Below are 19876 nucleotides of genomic sequence, written 5' to 3' on the forward strand. Positions count from 1 at the left end.
CTCCAATTTCATGCAGGTCACTGCAGATGCTGTTAATTCATTCCTTTTTATGGCTAAGTAGTATTCCATCATATACATCACAGTTTCTTTATCCATTTGTTGATTGATGGGCACTTGGGTTGGTTCCATGATTTTGCTATTGTGAGTCTTGCTGCTGTAAACATGTGTGTGCAAGAATCTTTTTCGAATAATGACTTCTTTTCCTCTGGGTAGATACCCAGTAGTGGGATTGCTGGATCAAATGGTGGTTCTACTTTTAGTTCTTAAAGGAATCTCTGCACTGTTTTCTGTAGTGGCTGTACTAGTTTACGTTCCCACCAGCAGTGTAGAAGTGTTCCCTGATCACCTCATCCATGCCAACATCTACTGTTTTTTGATTTTTTGATTATGGCCATTCTTGCAGGAGTAAGGTGGTATCGGATTGTGGTTTTGATTTACATTTCCCTGATCATTAGTGATGTTGAGCATTTCTTCATATGTTTGTTGGCCATTTGCACATCTTTTGAGGATTGTCTATTCATGAACTTAGCCCACTTTTTGATGTGATTGTTTTTTCTTACTGATTTGTTAGGGTTTGTTGTAGATTCTGGATATTAGTCCTTTGTCAGATGTATAGATTGTGAAGATTTTTTCCCACTCTGTGGGTTGTCTGTTTACCCTGTTGACTGTTCCATTTGCCATGCAAAAGCTCTTTAATTAGGTCTCAGCTATTTATCTTTGTTTTTATTGCATTTGCTTTTGGGTTTTTGGTCATGAAATCCTTGCCTGTGCCAATAACTAGAAGGGTTTTTCTGTTGTTATCTTCAAGAATTTTTATAGTTTCAGGTCTTAGGTTTAAGTCCTTAATCCATCTTGAGTTGATTTTGGTATAAGGTGAAAGACGAGGATCCAGTTTCATTCTCCTACATGCGGCTAGCCAATTATCCCAGCACCATTTGTTGAAAGGGGTGTCCTTTATGTTTTTGTTTGCTTTGTCGAAGATCAGTTGGCTGTAAGTATTTGGGTTTATTTCTGAGTTCTCTGTTCCATTGATCTGTGTGCCTATATTTATACCAGTACCATGCTGTTTTGGTGACTGTGGCCTTATAGTATAGTTTGAAATCAGGTAGTGTGATGCCTCCAGATTTGTTCTTTTTCCTTAGTCTTGCTTTGGTATGCGGGCTCTTTTTTTGATTCCTAATGAATTTTAGAATTGTTTTTTCCAATTCTGTGAAGAATGATGGTGGTATTTTGATGGGAATTGCCTTGAATTTGTACATGGCTTTTGACAGTATGGTCATTTTCACAATATTGATTCTACCCATCCACGAGCATGGGATGTGTTTTCATTTGTGCTGTCTGTGATTTCTTTCAGCAGTGTTTTGTAGTTTTCCTTGTAGAGGTCTTTTGACTCCTTGGTTAGGTGTATTCCTAAGTATTTTATTTTATTTTTTTGCAGATACTGTAAAAGGGGTTGAGTTCTTGATTTGATTCTCTGCTTGGTTGTTGTTGGTGTATGGAAGAGCTACTGATTTGTGTAGCTCTTATACCCGAAACTTTGCTGAATTGTTTTATCAGTTCTAGGAGCTTTCTGAAGGAGTCTTGAGGGTTTTCAAGGTAAATGATTGTATCGTCAGCAAACAGTGACAGTTTGACTTCCTCTTTATTGATTTGGATGCCCTTTATTTATTTCTCTGCTCTAATTGCTCTGGCTAGGACTTCCAGTACTATGTTGAAGAGGAGTGGTGAGAGCAGACATCCTTGTCCTGTTTCAGTTCTCAGAGGGAATGCTTTCAACTTTTCCCCATTCTGTATTATGTTGGCTGTGGGTTTGTCATAGATAGCTTTTATTACATTGAGGTATATCCCTTGTATGCCAGTTTTGCTGAGAGTTTTAATCATAAAGGGATGCTGGATTTTGTCGAATGTTTTTTCTGCATCTATTGAGATGATATGTGATTTTTGTTTTTAATTCTGTTTATGTGGTATATCACATTTATTGACTTGTGTATGTTAAACCATCCCTGCATCCCTGGTATGAAACCCACTTGATCATGGTGGATTATCTTTTTGATATGTTGTCAGATTTGGTTAGCTAGTATTTTGTTAAGGATTTTAACATCTATGTTCATCAAAGATACTGGTCTGTAGTTTTCGTTTTTGGTTACGATCTTTTCTGGTTTTGGTATTAGGGTGATGCTGGCTTCATAGAATGAATTAGGGAGGGTTCCTTCTTTCTCTATCTTGTGGAATAGTGTCGAAAGGATTGGTACCCATTCTTCTTTGAATGTCCGGTAGAATTCTGCTGTGAATCCATCTGGTCCTGGGCTTTTTTTTGTTGGTAATTTTTTAATTACCATTTCACATTCGCTGCTGCTTATTGGCCTGTTCAGGATCTCTAATTCTTCCTGATTTAATCTAGGAGGGTTGTATTTTTCCAGAAATTCATCCATCTCTTCTAGGTTTTCTAGTTTATGTGCATAATGATGTTCATAGTACCCTTGAATGATCTTTTGTGTCATTCAAGGGACCAGCAGTGGGCGGGGCCGTAGAACTCCCAAGATTATATGCCCTTAGTCTTCCACTACGAGGGTGGGTAGGGAAGGGCCATCAGGTTGGGGCAGGGCTAGGCATGTCTGAGCTCACGCTCTTCTTGGGCGGGTCTTGCTGTGGCTGCTGTTGGGGATGAAGGTGAGATTGCCAGGTCACTGGAGTTGTGTAGCTAGGAGGAATATGGCTGCCTATGCTGAATCATGCTGGTTGTCAGGGAAGTAGGGGAAAGCTGGCAGTCACAGGCCTCACCCAGCTCCCACGCAAACTGAAGGACCAGTCTCAATCCCACCGTGCCTCCCCCAGCAGCCCTGTTTCCAGACAGTGGGCGAGATGGGCTTGAAAACTTGCCCCAGGCTACCTGCCTTCTAGCTGCGAAAGAAAAGGGCTTGGTTCTTCCCTCGCCTGTGGAGTCTGCAAACCAGATTTGCTGCCCTACCCAGAGTTGTGGCCTGGAGGTCTCTCGCCACGTTCAAATTGTTACAAAGTTTAGCTAGAGATTTCCTTCTCCCTGTGGAGTTTTACCCCCTGCTCCTCTGGCCGCCATCCCTATGGATCCCTGTGGTGCCAGGCAGGAATGGCCTGCTTGGGGACTCAGCAAGCTCCCAGGGCCTTTCAGCTGCTTCCTCTACCCCCCCCCCACCCTGTATTTTGCTTGGCTCTCTAAATTGAGTCAGATCCAGGTGAAGTTGGAAACTTCTGCAAACAGACCTTCAGTTTCTCCAGTAGGGGGGGTGTGTTCGGGAGAGGAGGGTCTCCCTTTCTCACTTCCGCAGTTGGGACACACACAGTATTTGGGGTGTTTCCCAGGTCCTGCAAGAGCAGTCCGCTTTCTTCAGAGGGTCTGTGGGTCCTCTCGGGATTGCTGGTTTGTTCTTGCAGTCGATCTGGAGCTAAAATTCACAATGCGAGTCTCCGCATGCTGTTCTGTCTGGAGCCGCAATCTAGTCTTGCCTCCTGTCCGCCATGATGATCCCTGTCCAGTGATAACTAAATGTATGTCACAAATAGCAGTTTACAAGAAGTATTGCTGATTATGCATGCAGTAGTAGCCTTCACACTCCCTACTCCCTCTTCTACCAATTTGTTTTTCTTACCGCTTTCTGTATCTTTGGAATAAAGACTTTAATAACAGATCGGGCTGACAATGAAAGCTATCGTCTCAATCCAAATTGAAGACAGGCTTGTTGTAGTCCAGTGCTGCTAAAACATTGAGCTAATCATCATAATATTTACAGAATCATATCAAGGAAGATCCTGAAATTAATAAACAGTTCTTGAGTAGTTATAATCCTTTAGGAGATTGTGAACATATAAAAATTATACTTTTTGACTATGGTAAAGTCCTAATCATTTAATAATGTGCTGTTTGTCGAAGCTAGCCAAAGCATGTATTGTTTATGTGCATTCTTGAGGAAGGTGATGCCATCAGGATAAGGCAAGGCCTATATATTTCCTCATGCAGTGAAAGGTTAAAGATGATCAAAATGTTATAGAATTGAGAAGAGAAATCAGTATAAAAACCATGGGCTTTAAAGCCCTAAATCTTACCATGACAAGTCCTGTGTCACTTGTTACTGTGCAACATTGGCATCCTGTTTAATGTCTTTGAGCCTCAACTTAGCCATTTGAATATGGCAGTATTGAATAACTCTATGTAGTTATTGTGCAAACTTAATGAAATGATTTCCTTCTTCATAAATTCCTTAAGTTATGAATTTCCGTTAAGTGAAGAATGCCTTCTGCCTAAAGGTGGAGCTATATCAAGCACCTTGACTGAATCTTAGATATATTCCTGGGCTTTAAGATATTTAATGTAGTATATACTGGTTACAGATAAGTAAATTGAAACCAAGTCAAGTGATTTAACAATAATTATAATTAAGTATAATTAGTGAAAAACATGGAACTAAACAGGTCTCTATTCTTTTTACTGTTGTTTAATGTATCGTTTGTTTAATTATAGATACATGTACATTTCTTAATTTGGTTTCAAGGATTCTTTTGTTCTTTGTAGGATTGACTGATTTTTTTTTACAGCTTTAATTTTAAATGCTCACATGACTTAACATTGTTCTGGCTGAAAGGGCTATAATTGCTTTTTTCTTATTGTAACTGCCATTTAGGAACTTGCATTGTACTGTTGAAACTTTATTCAACCAAATTATAGCATGGGAAACTGGATTTTAGGTCTGGAAAAAAAATCTGAAGGCTTGAAAGTATGATCACATCTTAATGACATACAGTAAAATAAACTACTAAACTAAGGATATTTTGTGTTTGCTCAATTTATGTTTTTTGTTTTAGATGGAAATAGAGAAACTGAAAAAAGCTGTCCTGTCTTCTTGAGTGGTGTGGACCTGGTGTTCATAATGTTCCAGGCATTCAGAAGCAACGCTATGAACTTCAGCTGACTTGTTACTTAAAAATTGTGAATTCTGTTGTTGTGATAAATATGAGCAAATGAAGTGTAATGTCTATAGAAAAGTAGAGTGAGGGTGAATATATATATATATATATATATATATATATATATATATATATATAGTTTTGCCAATATGAAGAAAAAGAGGCCTTATTTCTTAACTGTGCTGGGATTGCAAACACTTTTTAAAAAATTGTTTGCTTGAAAATACTACTGAATATAAATAAGAATGTGCACAGTAGTTTTTTTATTGAAACTTGTATTATTTTTAAAGAGATCTATACTATAAATATGGTGATATATTTACAAGTAATCTGTAAGATATACTATTTGAGAGGGACAGATTAGCCTTTTAGTAACTATAGTCACTACTTTTTCCATAATGCATAAGGGATATAAACTGTGTTTGTATGTGTGTGTGTGTGTGTATATATATATATATTTTTACTTTTATCCTCTTACCGAAGGTTACACTGTTGTGCCTGTTTGTCTGCAATGCTGTTTATATTTTGGGTGATGAAATAGGAGTTTCCTAGCTATATAAACCAGATTACTCACCCATGCATATAGTAAGAACTAATGAATAATCAAAATAATTTCATCAACTTTTAGAATATTTTATGTTGCTTGCACTATAGGAGTCATAAAAGGAACTTAGTTAAAATGTGTTGGATTGTTAAACATTTGGGGAAATATGAACTGTATTTTAAATTTGTTAGGTCTGAAGAATCTAAAACTGTTAATTTAACCCTTAACTTGTGCCTAGAAACTACAGCACATATAAAATATGTAAACACCAGCCTGTTGCTGTACTTTTCTGCTTATTTTACAGCCTCAAATATTTCTCATTATCTTGTCACTTAGTTCTTCATGCTTCTCCTTCTGACTTTTAATAATGGTAATAGGAAAACAAAACCCAAAGCTTTTCAGAACTTCAGTGTGAGGTTTCCTATTTTGACAAGTTAACTTGTAAATACTCAGGTTTTACGATGTATAATTTACCTAATAGACCAAACTAACTCATGGAGATATTTTGAACTATTATTTAGGTACAAACTTTATAAAGAATGTTAGTATGTCATAAAATATAACATTACAGCTTATTTAAAACCAAATATAGTTGAACATATTTAAAATACATTTTCACAGAATGGATGAATTAGTTGTTTCTTCAGAGTTACTTATGAACAGTTGAATGCTTTAAAATGTTCTATCTGTAGGTAACATCTAAAACACAAGTGGGTTTATTTAAATTTTTAAAATTTGAGATTTTTTATTTGCAAAAAATTGTTTTATGCTTTATTATATCGCAAATGAGTGTCAGATTTTTGAGTACCAATGATCATGCTTCCATTTTTTTTAGTTTGAAACCACCAAACCAATATTTTTCCTTTAAATTTTAATCTTATAATATAGAAATCTTATGTAAATGAAATTTTGTCATGTTTCAAATAAAGAGAACTGAAGTAGAAAATAGAAATGCCAGTAAACAACATAATGTTTAATTTACAACTTACATTAGGGGTTTGGGGGAATGCTAATTGTATATTGAGAATATACATTAGAACTCTTCAAAATGGGCTCTTCTAATGAGGTCACTACTGAACAAAATTGTTCCCTCTTCTGTTAAATAGAATAGGTTTAAATGACTAGTCAAATGAATTATTTTCTTCTTGTTAAATAAATTAAATCTTACTTTCTTTTAATGACCAACCTTAGGTAAAACAAAAATATCGTAATCCTAGAAATTATCCTCCAGCTTTCTCACCTGAAAATCTATTGAAGTGATCCCTGGTCACCCTAATAATGGGATGAGGGAAGTTTCCAGCAGATTTCAGGCTGTTCTTAAAGTTTTTGTTGGTCATTTTCTCAATAGTACATGAAATCAAGATGCTTATGAGCATGGAAATGTATTTAAAGTTTTTGCTTGTGTCCTCCTCAGTCAGAATAGAAAAGTAACTGAAATACTCTTAACCTTTCTGTCCTTGATAAAATAGTAAAGAAAACCAAACAAACCCAGGCCTGATGGGAAAAATGATTCCTTTATTCTAGCAATTTACTCCTTTCTGTTGGTATGGGAAATGTTATTAATTTCTATTACTAAAGTTCATATCACAAAATGATATTTAATAATAACCTTGGGGTAAATCATGAATTTTTTTTCTACGTGTGAGTGTAAAAGACAAAAGTTGAACAGCATGGAATCTCATTGCCAAATTATTAGTGAATGTATAGTTCAGGTATTCTTTGAGACACACAGTATCATTAATTTCCGAATTGTATTTCAGTGTTATTTTTTGTTTGTGACCACTAAGCTTCTGTCTTAATACAAAGCTGTTACCTTCTACAGAATTTAAGTCTGAAGATGTAAAGAGAGAACAGGCCTTGTGTAACAGAAGATACTCTTTTTTATGCTCCTTACTGTGATCACAGAAAAATTAAAAATCCAAGTGCTCTCTAGATTTGTTGATAAACATTTTATGTTTGCATTTAAACTTGAAATGTATGAGCAGAATGAGACAATCAGTTAAATCAGAAATGAGAAGTATTATAATGTAAAGGCCTTGTTTTGCTGTAGCAATAAAATGACCAAGTGCAATGACTTGATTTAATAAATTCATATTTTAAAAGTTGCTGCTATGAATATTTTTGGCTATAAAATTTTACCCTGACTTGCTTTCAATAACTATTATGTAATGCAGTTGATGTTGTAACCTAACATTCCAAAAAAAAATTGAAAGGGGGAATCTCAAAATAGTATATACTTCACTAACTTGTTTACAGGTGCTGTATTTAAAAGCATGCTTCTCTCTCAAAAAGAAAAATTAAAGGATTTTATTGCCAGTCGTGTCAGTCTTTATTGGTTATTTTTTGTTAACTTTAGCATTTGTGTATTTCAGAGTATGATGAAAATTATATTACTTCAATTTCCAAATACAAGAATAAATAGTAAACCAAAAACATTAAAAATTCTAGACCAGTATGACTTTTACTGAACTTTTCTGAGTCTGGTTTTTCATCTGAAACTGAGACAATAATTTCTACTTTACAGGATTATGGGGAGAATTTGAAATAGTTTATCTGAATGGCTTTGTAGAGTGCTTGGCATAGAGTAGGTTTTTTTTTTTTTTTTAAATGGAGGCTGCTGTTTTACCTTTTTTTAAAAGCATTTTACAGTGATGGATGTGATAAAAATTAGATGGATAAGGTTAAGAAAAAGGAGGCATTGTATATCCTTTCCCCCTGAATATGGTATAGTATCCTTTTCTTTGGGGAGATGCTCCTTTCATTTGTATTATATTGTTCAAAGGGGAGCTGCTACCATCTTACAGATTCTACCTCCTTGACCACCCAGGAAATCCCTTGAGAGAGTACTTGGCTCAAACTGAGTTACTGAGTTAATCAAAGAATGAAATTTTTAAAATTGGAAACAAAAAGAGCTAATCTCAGCATGGGAGCTCTCCACAGTTCTGTTTTTCTGTCATCTGGAAAAAGCTGATTTGAAAAACAAAATTTAGTAGAGCATAGATAGATGGAAACAGAATCTGGAAGGACTTTGAAACTGTAGCTGTTGCTGAGTCTCAGCTGTCTATTGCTTGGTTCTATAAGCACAGACTTGCTCATAAGCTTGTTGGGTTTCTGAACTCACAACCAAAAAAGTCCTGATAAATACAGAAAACAAGATGAAATCAGGAGAACATTAAGGTCCACATACTTTTGCTGAACATAGATCACATATAGCTTTAGAGATTCTAGTAGTGTGCTGGAAGATTTGAAACAGAAGGAATAGGACACCACTATAAAGCAATGTGGAAAATTAGTGTGTCATAAGATTTTTTAAATCTTATTTAAAAAATTTCTAGTTCTTATTGGCTTTTAGAAGCACTAGACAAAAAACTTTGGAGGCATATAATGGTAAAAGTTTTGGACTATAGAATTTGTGTTTGAAGAGTGCAAATGGTTTTGTCTGAAAATACAATTTGCAAATTTAGCCCAGTTCTAGGAAATAAAAGCAGGCAGCAGTTTAACTCACCTGGATTTATTAGGCTGTATTCTCAAGATGCAAGAGAGACTGGGTCTGGGTGTTAAAAATTTTTTTTCTGAATCCTGTTGCATTTATTTTACCACTAACACCATTTTTGTGAATCTGCTCTTCCATGTAAGGAAAATAAATTCACAAATAGATATCAGTATTTTTTGTATAGAGTCAATAGTTTTTTTCTGTCATGAAAGGTGTGGCTATTTTGCAACTATTGGATGGTATTATTTCCTATCAGGTTCCAAGTGTTTCTTACTGACTACATTTCAGTTCCCTTTAAAAGTGTGTGAATAAAGTTATTGAAAGTAAAACTACATTTTAAGTGCATTGAGAAAGTTTTTTTTTTTTTTTTTTCCCAGTCAGGTTCCTTCTCTATTACCCTGGCTAGAGTGCCGTGGTGCGACCTCAGCTCACTACAACCTCTGCCTCCTGGGCTCCAGCAATCCTCCTGCATCAGCCTCTTGAGTAGTTGGGACTACAGGTGCATGCCACCACACCCACCTAAGTTTTTTTGTTTTTTGTTTTTTGTTTTTTTTTGATACTGGGTTTCACTATGTTGCCCAGGCTGGTCTTGAACTCCTGAGTTAAAGCAATCCACGCTGCTCCCCTCGGCCTCCCAGAGTGCTTGGATTACAGGCATTAGCTACCATGCCCAATGAGTAACAATTCTTTAATAAAATCACATGTTAACGTTTCATGGTAGAGTGGATTTTTAGAGATATTCCTAAACATTAACTGAACAGAATGCAAACGATGTGACGGAGCGATGACATTTTTACTGTCTTTTCCTCCCTTGAGACTCATTAAAAACAGTAAATACAATGAAAAAGATGTGATATTAATAGATTAAAAAGCAGATTTAAGATAAAAACATTGGTTTTCAGATGAAATAAGGAAGCTACAATTTATAATAAAAATACCTTCCAAATGTTTTGGAGGGAGCAACCTGAAATCTGATATAAACTTTCCCAGACTTTGTGCCAGATGCAGATTTCTCTGAAAGGCCCATCTGATCATCGTAGGCTCAAATCCTCTACAGAAGAATAGCTGGGAAATGTGGAGCTGAAAGAGAAGCCTCACTAACTGTAAGCCCTAATAATTGGAAGGCTGAAAACCAAGGAGAAGGAGACATGCTCTTAGGGAAGACAGATGTAATGAGAGAATATTTTGGATAACAATTTATAGCTCTTCTTCCTTCCTGTGCTATTCATCAAATAACTGACACCATGGAAACGTGAGTAATCAGACACAAGTATCTTTATGGATACCTGTGTTTTATATAACAAAAAGTTGTCCAGAAGAAAACCTTGATTAAAATCCTTTATGTCCCAGGAGGAAAAAAATGGCATGATATGTAACACCAAGACATCTGTTAAGTTATGGAACTTTAAAGAGTGAATACTGACTCAAACAAGAAGTTGAAATTTTTAATTGACTAAACACACCGTAAGTGAATTTGAAACGTATTTAAGGCTCTACAACTGAGAAAGGCAGCAAGGCCAGATGATGGCTGTGTTTTAATTGGTCTTTAAGCTACTCAAAACTGTAGAAAAAGATGGAAAGCCACCCAATTTATTTTATGAATCCAGCATAACTTTAAACCTGATCTTCATAAACCAATCTCACAGGGAGAGATTTCATATCAGGAAATTTATCAATCTCAATGCATGATATGAAATTATAAGAGAAAAAATGTTCACTTTGATAAAAGGAAGGGGTTTCCTGTACTGGGTATGGTGGTGAAGAACACAGTAACAAAATGGTACCACTGTCTTGATGCGTGCCTAGCAGTTCTAGTCACCAGTGCGTTTACACTAGCAGTGCAAATCTCAACACAATGAGAAAAGCAACTAGTATCTTTGTATTATCATGAAAGTTGTTTTGACCTTGTGGACCACACTTTGAGAACCACTGACCTAAAATGACCTAGTATGGTCTTTAGCATGTAGTAGACAATCAGTAAATGTTTAGTGGATGAATACGTGACAAAAGGGAGGTATTCTCTCTACCCCTTGTCTTTACCGTCTCCTACCTTTTCTTCCTTCCTCAAATATTCAAGTATAATATCTCCTCAAGACTAACCACTATCATGCCAATTGCTATAAAACAGACATTCTTCCAGGGACTGCATTAGGCTCTTAAAATGTATTTACAAATTTTATATACTAGACTTTAGATGGTCAGTTTACCCTACATTTTATAGTAAACTTACCTTTAAAAGGAGGCATCGCGTCAAACACTCATAGCTAATGTTTATATTGTGCTTACCACATACCAAGTGCTATTCCAAGTAATTGCTATCTAATTTACCTGTCTATCCTATCTAATCATCTCAACAATCCTATGTGCTAGGAGGTATTATACTCCACACATGGGAAAGAGGCTAAGGAAGGTTAAGCAACTTGGCCAAGGCCACTGAGCTAATAAGGGCTGGAGCTGAACTCAGCCGAAGAAACCGAGTTTTGAAGCCTGTGCTTTTGCTCATAAGCTTTATTGCCTCTCTACATAGATAATATATAGGAAAGAAGGAGCCTGCCTGGGGAATATGAATTTCTTCCAGTCTAGTCTTACTTCTTTCACTCTTTGTGATCCTTTATATTAAGTCTGTCAACATTTTTCCACCAGTAAGAGACTAAATGTAAAGTCTATTTTCAGTGATCTCATAGTTTTTAATTTCTCTGTGATGTGGTCACACAAGATTTTGGGAAACATTCTTCATTTCTTAGTGTACATCTTTGCAAACTTAAATGGTTTTCATGGCTTTTCAGCAAAAACACAAGAAACAACCTTACATAGCTTCCATAAAGAAATTAAATGGGCCAGGCACGGTGGCTCATGCCTGAAATCTCAGTACTTTGGGAGGCTGAGGTGGGAGGATTGCTTGAGCTTAGAGACCAGTCTGGGCAATATAAGGAGACCTTGTTTCTACTAAAAACAAAAACAAAAACTAACTGGGTGTGTTGGTGTGCATCTATAGTCTCAGCTACTTGGGAGGCTGAGGCGGGAGGATCGCTTGAGACCAGGAGGTTGAGGCTGCAGATCGCGCCACTGCACTCCAGCCTGGGCAAGAAAATGAGGCCCTGTCTTTCAAAAAAAAGAAAAAAGGAAAAAAAGAAAATTAAATGACCACTAGATGGCAGTCAAATAAAGCTCAGCTTATATGTGTCTTGAGGAAACCATAAACAGGTAGCAGCTGCAAATAAAATCAGAGAGGGCTCCAACCTTCACCCAGAACTGGGACACAACCAACCCTACTTCCCTAGCCTGATTACTTCCCCAAGCTAAGTGCCACATGATAGGGTAAAAAGAGTTGGGGCCTTGGAATCGAACTGATCTCGCTCTGAAAACTGGCTCTAAAAATGAGTAGCTGTGTGAACTTGGCAAATCACTCAAGTCTTATCCCTTTCCTTATCTAAAGAGACATAAAAATTTTGTTTTGCCAAATTTAAACCCTTTCCTTCTTGCCATTTACTCAGGGAAGAGGGAGAAAGGAGGCCCTGAGTTCTGGGACAACAAGTCAGACAGCAGCAACAAAACCATCTTGCTCTTGTTTGTCATTTCTGTTGGATGTTGACGCCTTGAGGGCTCCTTTGACCCCAGGTTGCTGCAGTGAGTCCTGAACCCTTTCTCACATGTGTTATTTGCCACTTCCTGTCCTTGATTCTCTGGTGGCACCTCCCATTCCTCCATTTTGTCCTGCAGTGTGCTCCTACCACAACCAGGCCAAAGAGAAAGCAAATCCCATTTATGGTTGCTTATGTAACAAGCTCATATAATAGTTCTGTAGTGAGCTTTGTGCTCCAGGCTTCTTAAGGAGTTTCTGGTAGGGCATCTTTTGTTTTGCCACTTCTATCTTTTTCCTATGTGAAGTCTAGTATAATTCATATAGAGTTGGAGTCTGCCAGTACAGTCCAGAGCCAGTGGTCAGTGGAGAGTCTATGGTGCCACGACCATGCCTGAAAAAGTGAATCAATTTTCTGCCCAAATTCTAAGCAGGAAATGACTTTTCTCTCCAAAATGGGGTTAAAATGTCCATATTGTGGTGATGATGTGACTGTAGGGTCACAGAAGCAGAGAATAGTCCTACCCCAGAAGGAACATGGTCACCTGAAAGACTTCAGAAGTGAAACATGCTGTATAGGAGGACAGCAAGACAACATCACACAGATCTTTCCACTGACAAAATAGCCAGCCATCTGCAGTATGCTTTAGGGAAAAGCAAGATCTTTCATGGATATCAGTAAGTCTTGACCCAGGGCTTAGACAGTATTTTGAACAAGTGACAAAACTAGTGATTATGATTCTTAATAGTGATAAAAATCCTGGAGTATGAGAAAAACAACATAGTATACATAAAAGTATTCAGAGACCGTTTCCTTGGTCTCACCAAGATTATCACCAGTTCCATGGAGGGAGAGGGAGGAGTAGAGAATGAAATAAAATAATGTATATTCTTTTTAGTCTATTGAATTTGTGAATGTATGTGTAATGCAAAAATGCCTTTATGTTTGTTTATCTTGATCTGAACCTGTGTTCTTGCTGAGGCAAGAAAAAAATTGCCATTCAAAGGCTACATTCTCATCTGGCTTATTAATTAATTGATTATTTTTTTGTGTGTGTGTATGAGATGGAGTCTCACTCTGTTGCCCAGGCTGGAGTGCAGTGGCATGATCTCAGCTCACTATAACGTCTGCCTCCCGGCTCAAGCGATTCTCGTGCCTCAGCCTCCCAAGTAGCTAGACTATAGGCATGTGCCACCATGCCCTGCTAATTTTTGTATTTTTAGTAGAGACATGGTTTCTCAATGTTGGCCAGACTGGTCTCAAAAACTCCTGACCTCAAGTGGTCTGCCCGCATTGGCCTCCCAAAGTGCTGGGATTACAGGCATGAGCCACCATGCCCAGCTGTCATCTGGTTTAAATTATAAATCACTGCATATACAAAATAAGTAGCAATCAACATAAAATTCCCTTGGGCTGTTTCTCCTCACTCAGGGATCTGCCTTTGTTCTTAGTGTGGTGTCTCTGTGTGCAAGAAGTGGATACATCCTCTAGGGAGCAGGAGGAGACAGGACTCCGTGTTTCTGAGCCTCTTGCTCTCCTCTGCCCCTTTCCTCCCTAGTTGAGTATTGATGTGAGAAGACATCTCACCTCTTGCCTGGCCCTTGCTCTTGCTCTCTGTGTCGGAACTTCTCTTGTTCAGAACCAGAAAGGCTCTGGATTAGCTTTCTATTGCCGCTGTAATTAACACACAAATTTAGTGGTGCAAAAACAATAGACATGTATTATTTTATATGCTGGAGGTCAGAAGTCTGACATGAATCTCACTGGGCTAAAATTAAGGCTTCCAAAGGAAGCTCTAGGGGGAAAATTCTTTCCTTGCCTTTTCCAGCTTCTTTAGGCTGCTGGCAATTCTTAGCTAATGGCCCCCTTTCCCCATTTTCAAAGCCACCTGTAGAGGGTTGAGCCCTTCTTAAACTGCAGTCCTCCATCCTTCATGCATAATCACCTCTCCCTGATTCTGTCTCCCTCTCCACTCTTAAAAACCCTTGTGATTACATTTGGCCTACCTGTCTGAAGGCTCTTAATCACATTAGCAAAATCCCTTTTGCCGTGTAAGGTAATGTATTCACAGATTCCTGGGACTAGAATGTGTGTATATATCTAGGCGGCAGTGGTGGTGGTGGGGATTATTCTGCCAGCCACAGGCTCTCTGCTTCCTGTCAGATTGAAATGTTCCTATATTCTAGCCTTCTTTTCCCTATGCTGTGGTATTCACCCTTCCCTTCTTTATGGCAGTAAAGGAAGGCTTCAGACAAAGGATTCAGCTTACCAGCGAGTGAAAGTACTTTTTAGATGGGGGGTGTTTTAAAAAATCATCCCCAGAATAAATAGTGACTTGCCCAGGGAGTTTTGAGGGGCATTGATGAATACAGTAAAAAGGAAACACTTTACCCTGGGAATAATTCACCATTCCAACAACTAGACTCTTAAAATTAGCTAGACAACTAATTTCATGGTAGATAATGACACTGGAAAGAGGAAGATAATAAGATCCCCTGCTGATCAAATCTGAGCCTGAAGCCTATTTAGTGACTAAGAAAAGAAATGAGGTTATTGACTACTTAAACAACAAAGCTGAGGAAAAGTGGGTGGTGGACAAAGAAGAGAAAATATAAATTAAAAATTTGAGGGTGAATTTTAGAACTTTAGAAATAAGTTTTCCTGATGGCTGAGAATTCAAACCAACATACTTTCCTGTCCTTGTGATAAACAATACTGGAACTGGACATTCTTTCCTGTCCCAAGTGAAATACCAAAAGCAAACAAAAATAGATTAGGTACTTGCTCTCCAGGAAATATTTGCTCTTGGAAGATAAAATTCTGAATAAAACAAAATAGCTTATTAAGGAAGAAGACTACCCCTCATACTGTCTTATGCCCAATTTCTGCCTCCAAAGAAAGAAGAAGTAAAAACTAAAAGACAGAAATGAAATCCACAGGCAGACAGCCCAGCGCCGCACCGTGGGCCTGGTTAGATTGACCCCTGACCTAACCGGTTATGTTGTCTATAGATTCCAGACATTGTATGGAAAAGCACTGTGAAAATCCCTGTCCTGTTCTGTTCCATTCTGATTACCAGTGCATGCAGCCCCCAGTCAGGTACCCCCTGTTTGCTCAATCAATCACGACCCTCTCACGCGAACCCCCTTAGAGTTGTAAGCCCTTAAAAGGGACAGGAATTGCTCACTCGGGCAGCTCCGTTTTTAGAGACGTGAGTCTTGCCGAAGCTCCTGGCCTAATAAAGCCCTTCCTTCTTTAACTTGGTGTCTGAGGGGTTTTGTCTGTGGCTTGTCCTGCTACATTTCTTGGTTCCCTGACCGGGAAGCGAGGTGATTAACAGACTTTGAGGCAGCCCCTTAGGAGGCTTAGGTCTGCCCTGTGGAACATCCCTGTGGGGGACTCCACCCAGCTTGAGCAACACGGATCCTGAGAGCGCTCCCGGGTAGCCAATTGCCCTAGTGGAACAGCTCACCAGAGCAGTGCCTGGCAGGACCCCGTGGAAGATCAATGCAGTGGCTGAACACCGGGAAGGAACTGGCACTAGGAGTCTGGACATCTGAAACTTGGTAAGACTGGTCTTCGGAACTCGCCCACTCCATTTGAGTGGAAGCGTGGCCTGATCACCCATGGCAGCCTGTACCTGTGCTTTGGTTTTTGTTTTTGACTTGACTTGGATTGCTTGATACTTGGGTTTTGGTTTTGACCTGGCTTGGATTTCTTTTTTTATTTTATTTTATTTTTTTAATTATACTTTAAGTTCTACGGTACATGTACACAACGTGCAGGTTTGTTACATATGTATACATGTGCCATGTTGGTGTGCTGCACCCATTAACTCATCATTTACATTAGGTATATCTCCTAATGCTATCCCCTCCCCCCACCCTATGACAGGCCCGGTGTGTGGTGTTCCCTACCCTGTGTCCAAGTGTTCTCATTGTTCAATTCCCACCTATGAGTGACAACATACGGTGTTTGGTTTTCTGTCCTTGTGATAGTTTGCTCAGAATGATGGTTTCCAGCTTCATCCATGTCCCTACAAAGGACATGAACTCATCCTTTTTATGGCTGCATAGTATTCCATGGTGTATATGTGCCACATTTTCTTAATCCAGTCTATCATTGATGGACATTTGGCTTGGTTCCAAGTCTTTGCTATTGTGAATAGTGCCACAATAAACATAAGTGTGCATGTGTCTTTATAGCAGCATGATTTATAATCCTTTGTATATATACCCAGTAATGGGATGGCTGGGTCAAATGGTATTTCTAGTTCTAGATCTTTGAGGAATCACCACACTGTCTTCCACAATGGTTGAACTAGTTTACAATCCCACCAACAGTGCAAAAGTGTTCCTATTTCTCCACATCCTCTCCAGCACCCGTTGTTTCCTGACTTTTTAATGATCTCCATTCTAACTGGTGTGAGATGGTATCTCATTGTGGTTTTGATTTGCATTTCTCTGATGGCCAATGATGATGAGCATTTTTTCATGTGTCTGTTGGCTGCATAAGTGTCTTCTGAGAAGTGTCTTCTGAGAAGTGTCTGTTCATATCCTTTGCCCACTTTTTGATGGGGTTGTTTGTTTTTTTCTTGTAAATTTGTTTAAGTTCTTTGTAGATTCTGGATATTAGCCCTTAGTAAGATGGGTAGATTGTAAAAATTTTCTCCCATTCTGTAGGTTGCCTGTTCACTCTGATGGTAGTTTCTTTTGCTGTGCAGAAGCTCTTTAGTTTAATTAGATCCCATTTGTCAATTTTGGCTTTTGTTGCCATTGCTTTTGCTGTTTTAGACAAGAAGTCCTTGCCCATGCCTATGTCCTGAATGATATTGCCTAGGTTTTCTTCTAGGGTTTTTATGGTTTTAGGTCTGACATTTAAGTCTTTAATCCATCTATAATTAATTTTTGTGTAAGGTGTAAGGAAAGGATCCAGTTTCAGCTTTCTATATATGGCTAGCCAGTTTTCCCAGCACCATTTATTAAATAGGGAATCCTTTCCCCATTTCTTGTTTTAGTCAGGTTTGTCGAAGATCAGATGGTTGTAGATGTGTGGTATTGTTTCTGAGGGCTCTGTTCTGTTCCATTGGTCTATGTATCTGTTTTGATACCAGTACCATGCTGTTTTGGTTACTGTAGCCTTGTAGTATAGTTTGAAGGCAAGTAGTGTGATGCCTCCAGCTTTGTTCTTTTTGCTTAGGATTGTCTTGGCAAAGTGGGCTCTTTTTTAGTTCCATATGAACTTTAGTTTTTTCCAGTTCTGTGCAGAAAGTCCTGGTAGCTTGATGGGCATGGCATCGAATCAATAAATTACCTTGGGCAGTATGGCCATTTTCACGATATTGATTCTTCCTATCCATGAGCATGGAATGTTCTTCCTTGTTTGTGTCCTCTTTTATTTCATTGAGCAGTGGTTTGTAGTTCTCCTTGAAGAGGTCCTACATGTCCCTTGTAAGTTGGATTCCTAGGTATTTTATTCTCTTTGAAGCAATTGTGAATGGGAGTTCACTCATGATTTGGCTCTCTGTCTGTTATTGGTGTATAGGAATGCTTGTGATTTTTACACATTGATTTTGTATCCTGAGATTTTGCTGAAGTTGCTTATCAGCTTAAGGAGATTTTGGGCTGAGATGATGGGGTTTTCTAAATGTAAAATCATGTCATCTGCAAACAAGGACAATTTGACTTCCTCTTTTCCTAATTGAATACCCTTTATTTCTTTCTTCTGCCTGATTGCCCTGGCCAGAACTTCCAACACTATGTTGAATAGGAGTGGTGAGAGAGGGCATCCTTGTCTTGTACCAGTTTTCAAAGGGAATGCTTCCAGTTTTTGCCCATTCAGCATGATATTGGCTGTGGGTTTGTCATAAATAGCTCTTATTATTTTGAGATATGTCCCATCAATACCCAATTTATTGAGAGTTTTTAGCATGAAGGGCTGTTGAATTTGTCAAAGGCCTTTTCTGCATCTATTGAGATAATCATGTGGTTTTTGTCTTTGGTTCTGTTTATACTCTGGATTACATTTATTGATTTGCGTGTGTTGAACCAGCCTTGCATCCCAGGGATGAAGCCCACTTGATCATGGTGGATAAACTTTTTTATGTGCTGCAGGATTTGGTTTGCCAGTGTTTTATTGAGGATTTTTGCATCGATGTTCGTCAGGGATATTGGTCTAAAATTCTCTTTTTTTGTTGTGTCTCTGCCAGGTTTTGGTATCAGGATACTGCTGGCCTCATAAAATGAGTTAGGGAGGATTCTCTCTTTTTGTATTGATTGGAATAGTTTCAGAAGGAATGGTGCCAGCTCCTCTTTGTACCTCTAGTAGAATTCAGATGTGAATCTGTCTGGTCCCGGACTTTTTTTGGTTGGTAGGCTATTAATTATTGCCTCAATTTCAGAGCCTGTTATTGATCTATTCAGGGACTCAGCTTCTTCCTGGTTTAGTCTTGGGAGGGTGTATGTGTCTAGGAATTCATCCATTTCTTCTAGAATTTCTAGTTTATTTGCATAGAGGTGTTTATAGTATTCTCTGATGGTAGTTTGTATTTCTGTGGGATTGGTGGTGATATCCCCTTTATCATTTTTTATTGTGTCTATTCGATTCTTCTCTCTTTTCTTCTTTATTAGTCTTGCTAGCAGTCTATCAATTTTGTTGATCTTTTCAAAAAACCAACTCCTGGATTCATTGATTTTTTGAAGGGTTTTTTGTGTCTCTATGTCCTTCAGTTCTGCTCGGATCTTAGTTATTTCTTGCCTTCTGCTAGTTTTTGAATGTGTTTTCTCTTGCTTCGCTAGTTCTTTTGATTGTGATATTAGGGTGTCAATTTTAGATCTTTCCTGCTTTCTCTTGTGGGCATTTAGTGCTATAAATTTCCCTCTACTCCCTGCTTTAAATGTGTCCCTGAGATTCTGGTATGTTGTGTCTTTGTTCTCATTGGTTTCAAAGAACTTCTTTATTTCTGCCTTCATTTCGTTATGGACCCAGTAGACATTCAGGAGCAGGTTGTTCAGTTTCCGTGTAGTTGAGCAGTTTTGAGTGAGTTTCTTAATCCTGAGTTCTAATGTGATTGCACCATGGTCTGAGGGACAGTTTGTTATAATTTCTGTTCTTTTACATTTGTGAGGAGTGCTTTACTTCCAACTATGTGGTCAATTTTGGAATAGTGCAATGTGGTGCTGAGAAGAATGTATATTCTGTTGATTTGGGGTGGAGAGTTCTGTAGATGTCTATTAGGTCTGCTTGGTGCAGAGCTGAGTTCAATTCCTGGATATCCTTGTTAACTTTCTGTCTCATTGATCTGTCTGATGTTGAAAGTGG

General features: G+C 38.2%; 1 protein-coding gene across 2 annotated transcripts in view; it reads left to right on the plus strand.

Annotated features, from left to right (window-relative positions):
* The window catches only part of CD2AP (CD2 associated protein), a 142217-nt gene extending 137141 nt beyond the window's left edge, over window positions 1-5076 (plus strand). For both annotated transcript variants that reach the window (XM_009451415.5, XM_527616.9), the window contains exon 18: window positions 4837-5076. In XM_009451415.5, the coding sequence (XP_009449690.1) occupies window positions 4837-4878 (42 nt within the window). In that variant the 3' untranslated portion in view covers window positions 4879-5076. The remainder of the gene's footprint in view (window positions 1-4836) is intronic.
* Window positions 5077-19876: the final 14800 nt, after the last annotated feature.

Source organism: Pan troglodytes, chromosome 5 (assembly GCF_028858775.2).
Source record: "Pan troglodytes isolate AG18354 chromosome 5, NHGRI_mPanTro3-v2.0_pri, whole genome shotgun sequence".
In the NCBI taxonomy this organism is placed as follows: Eukaryota; Metazoa; Chordata; class Mammalia; order Primates; family Hominidae; genus Pan; species Pan troglodytes.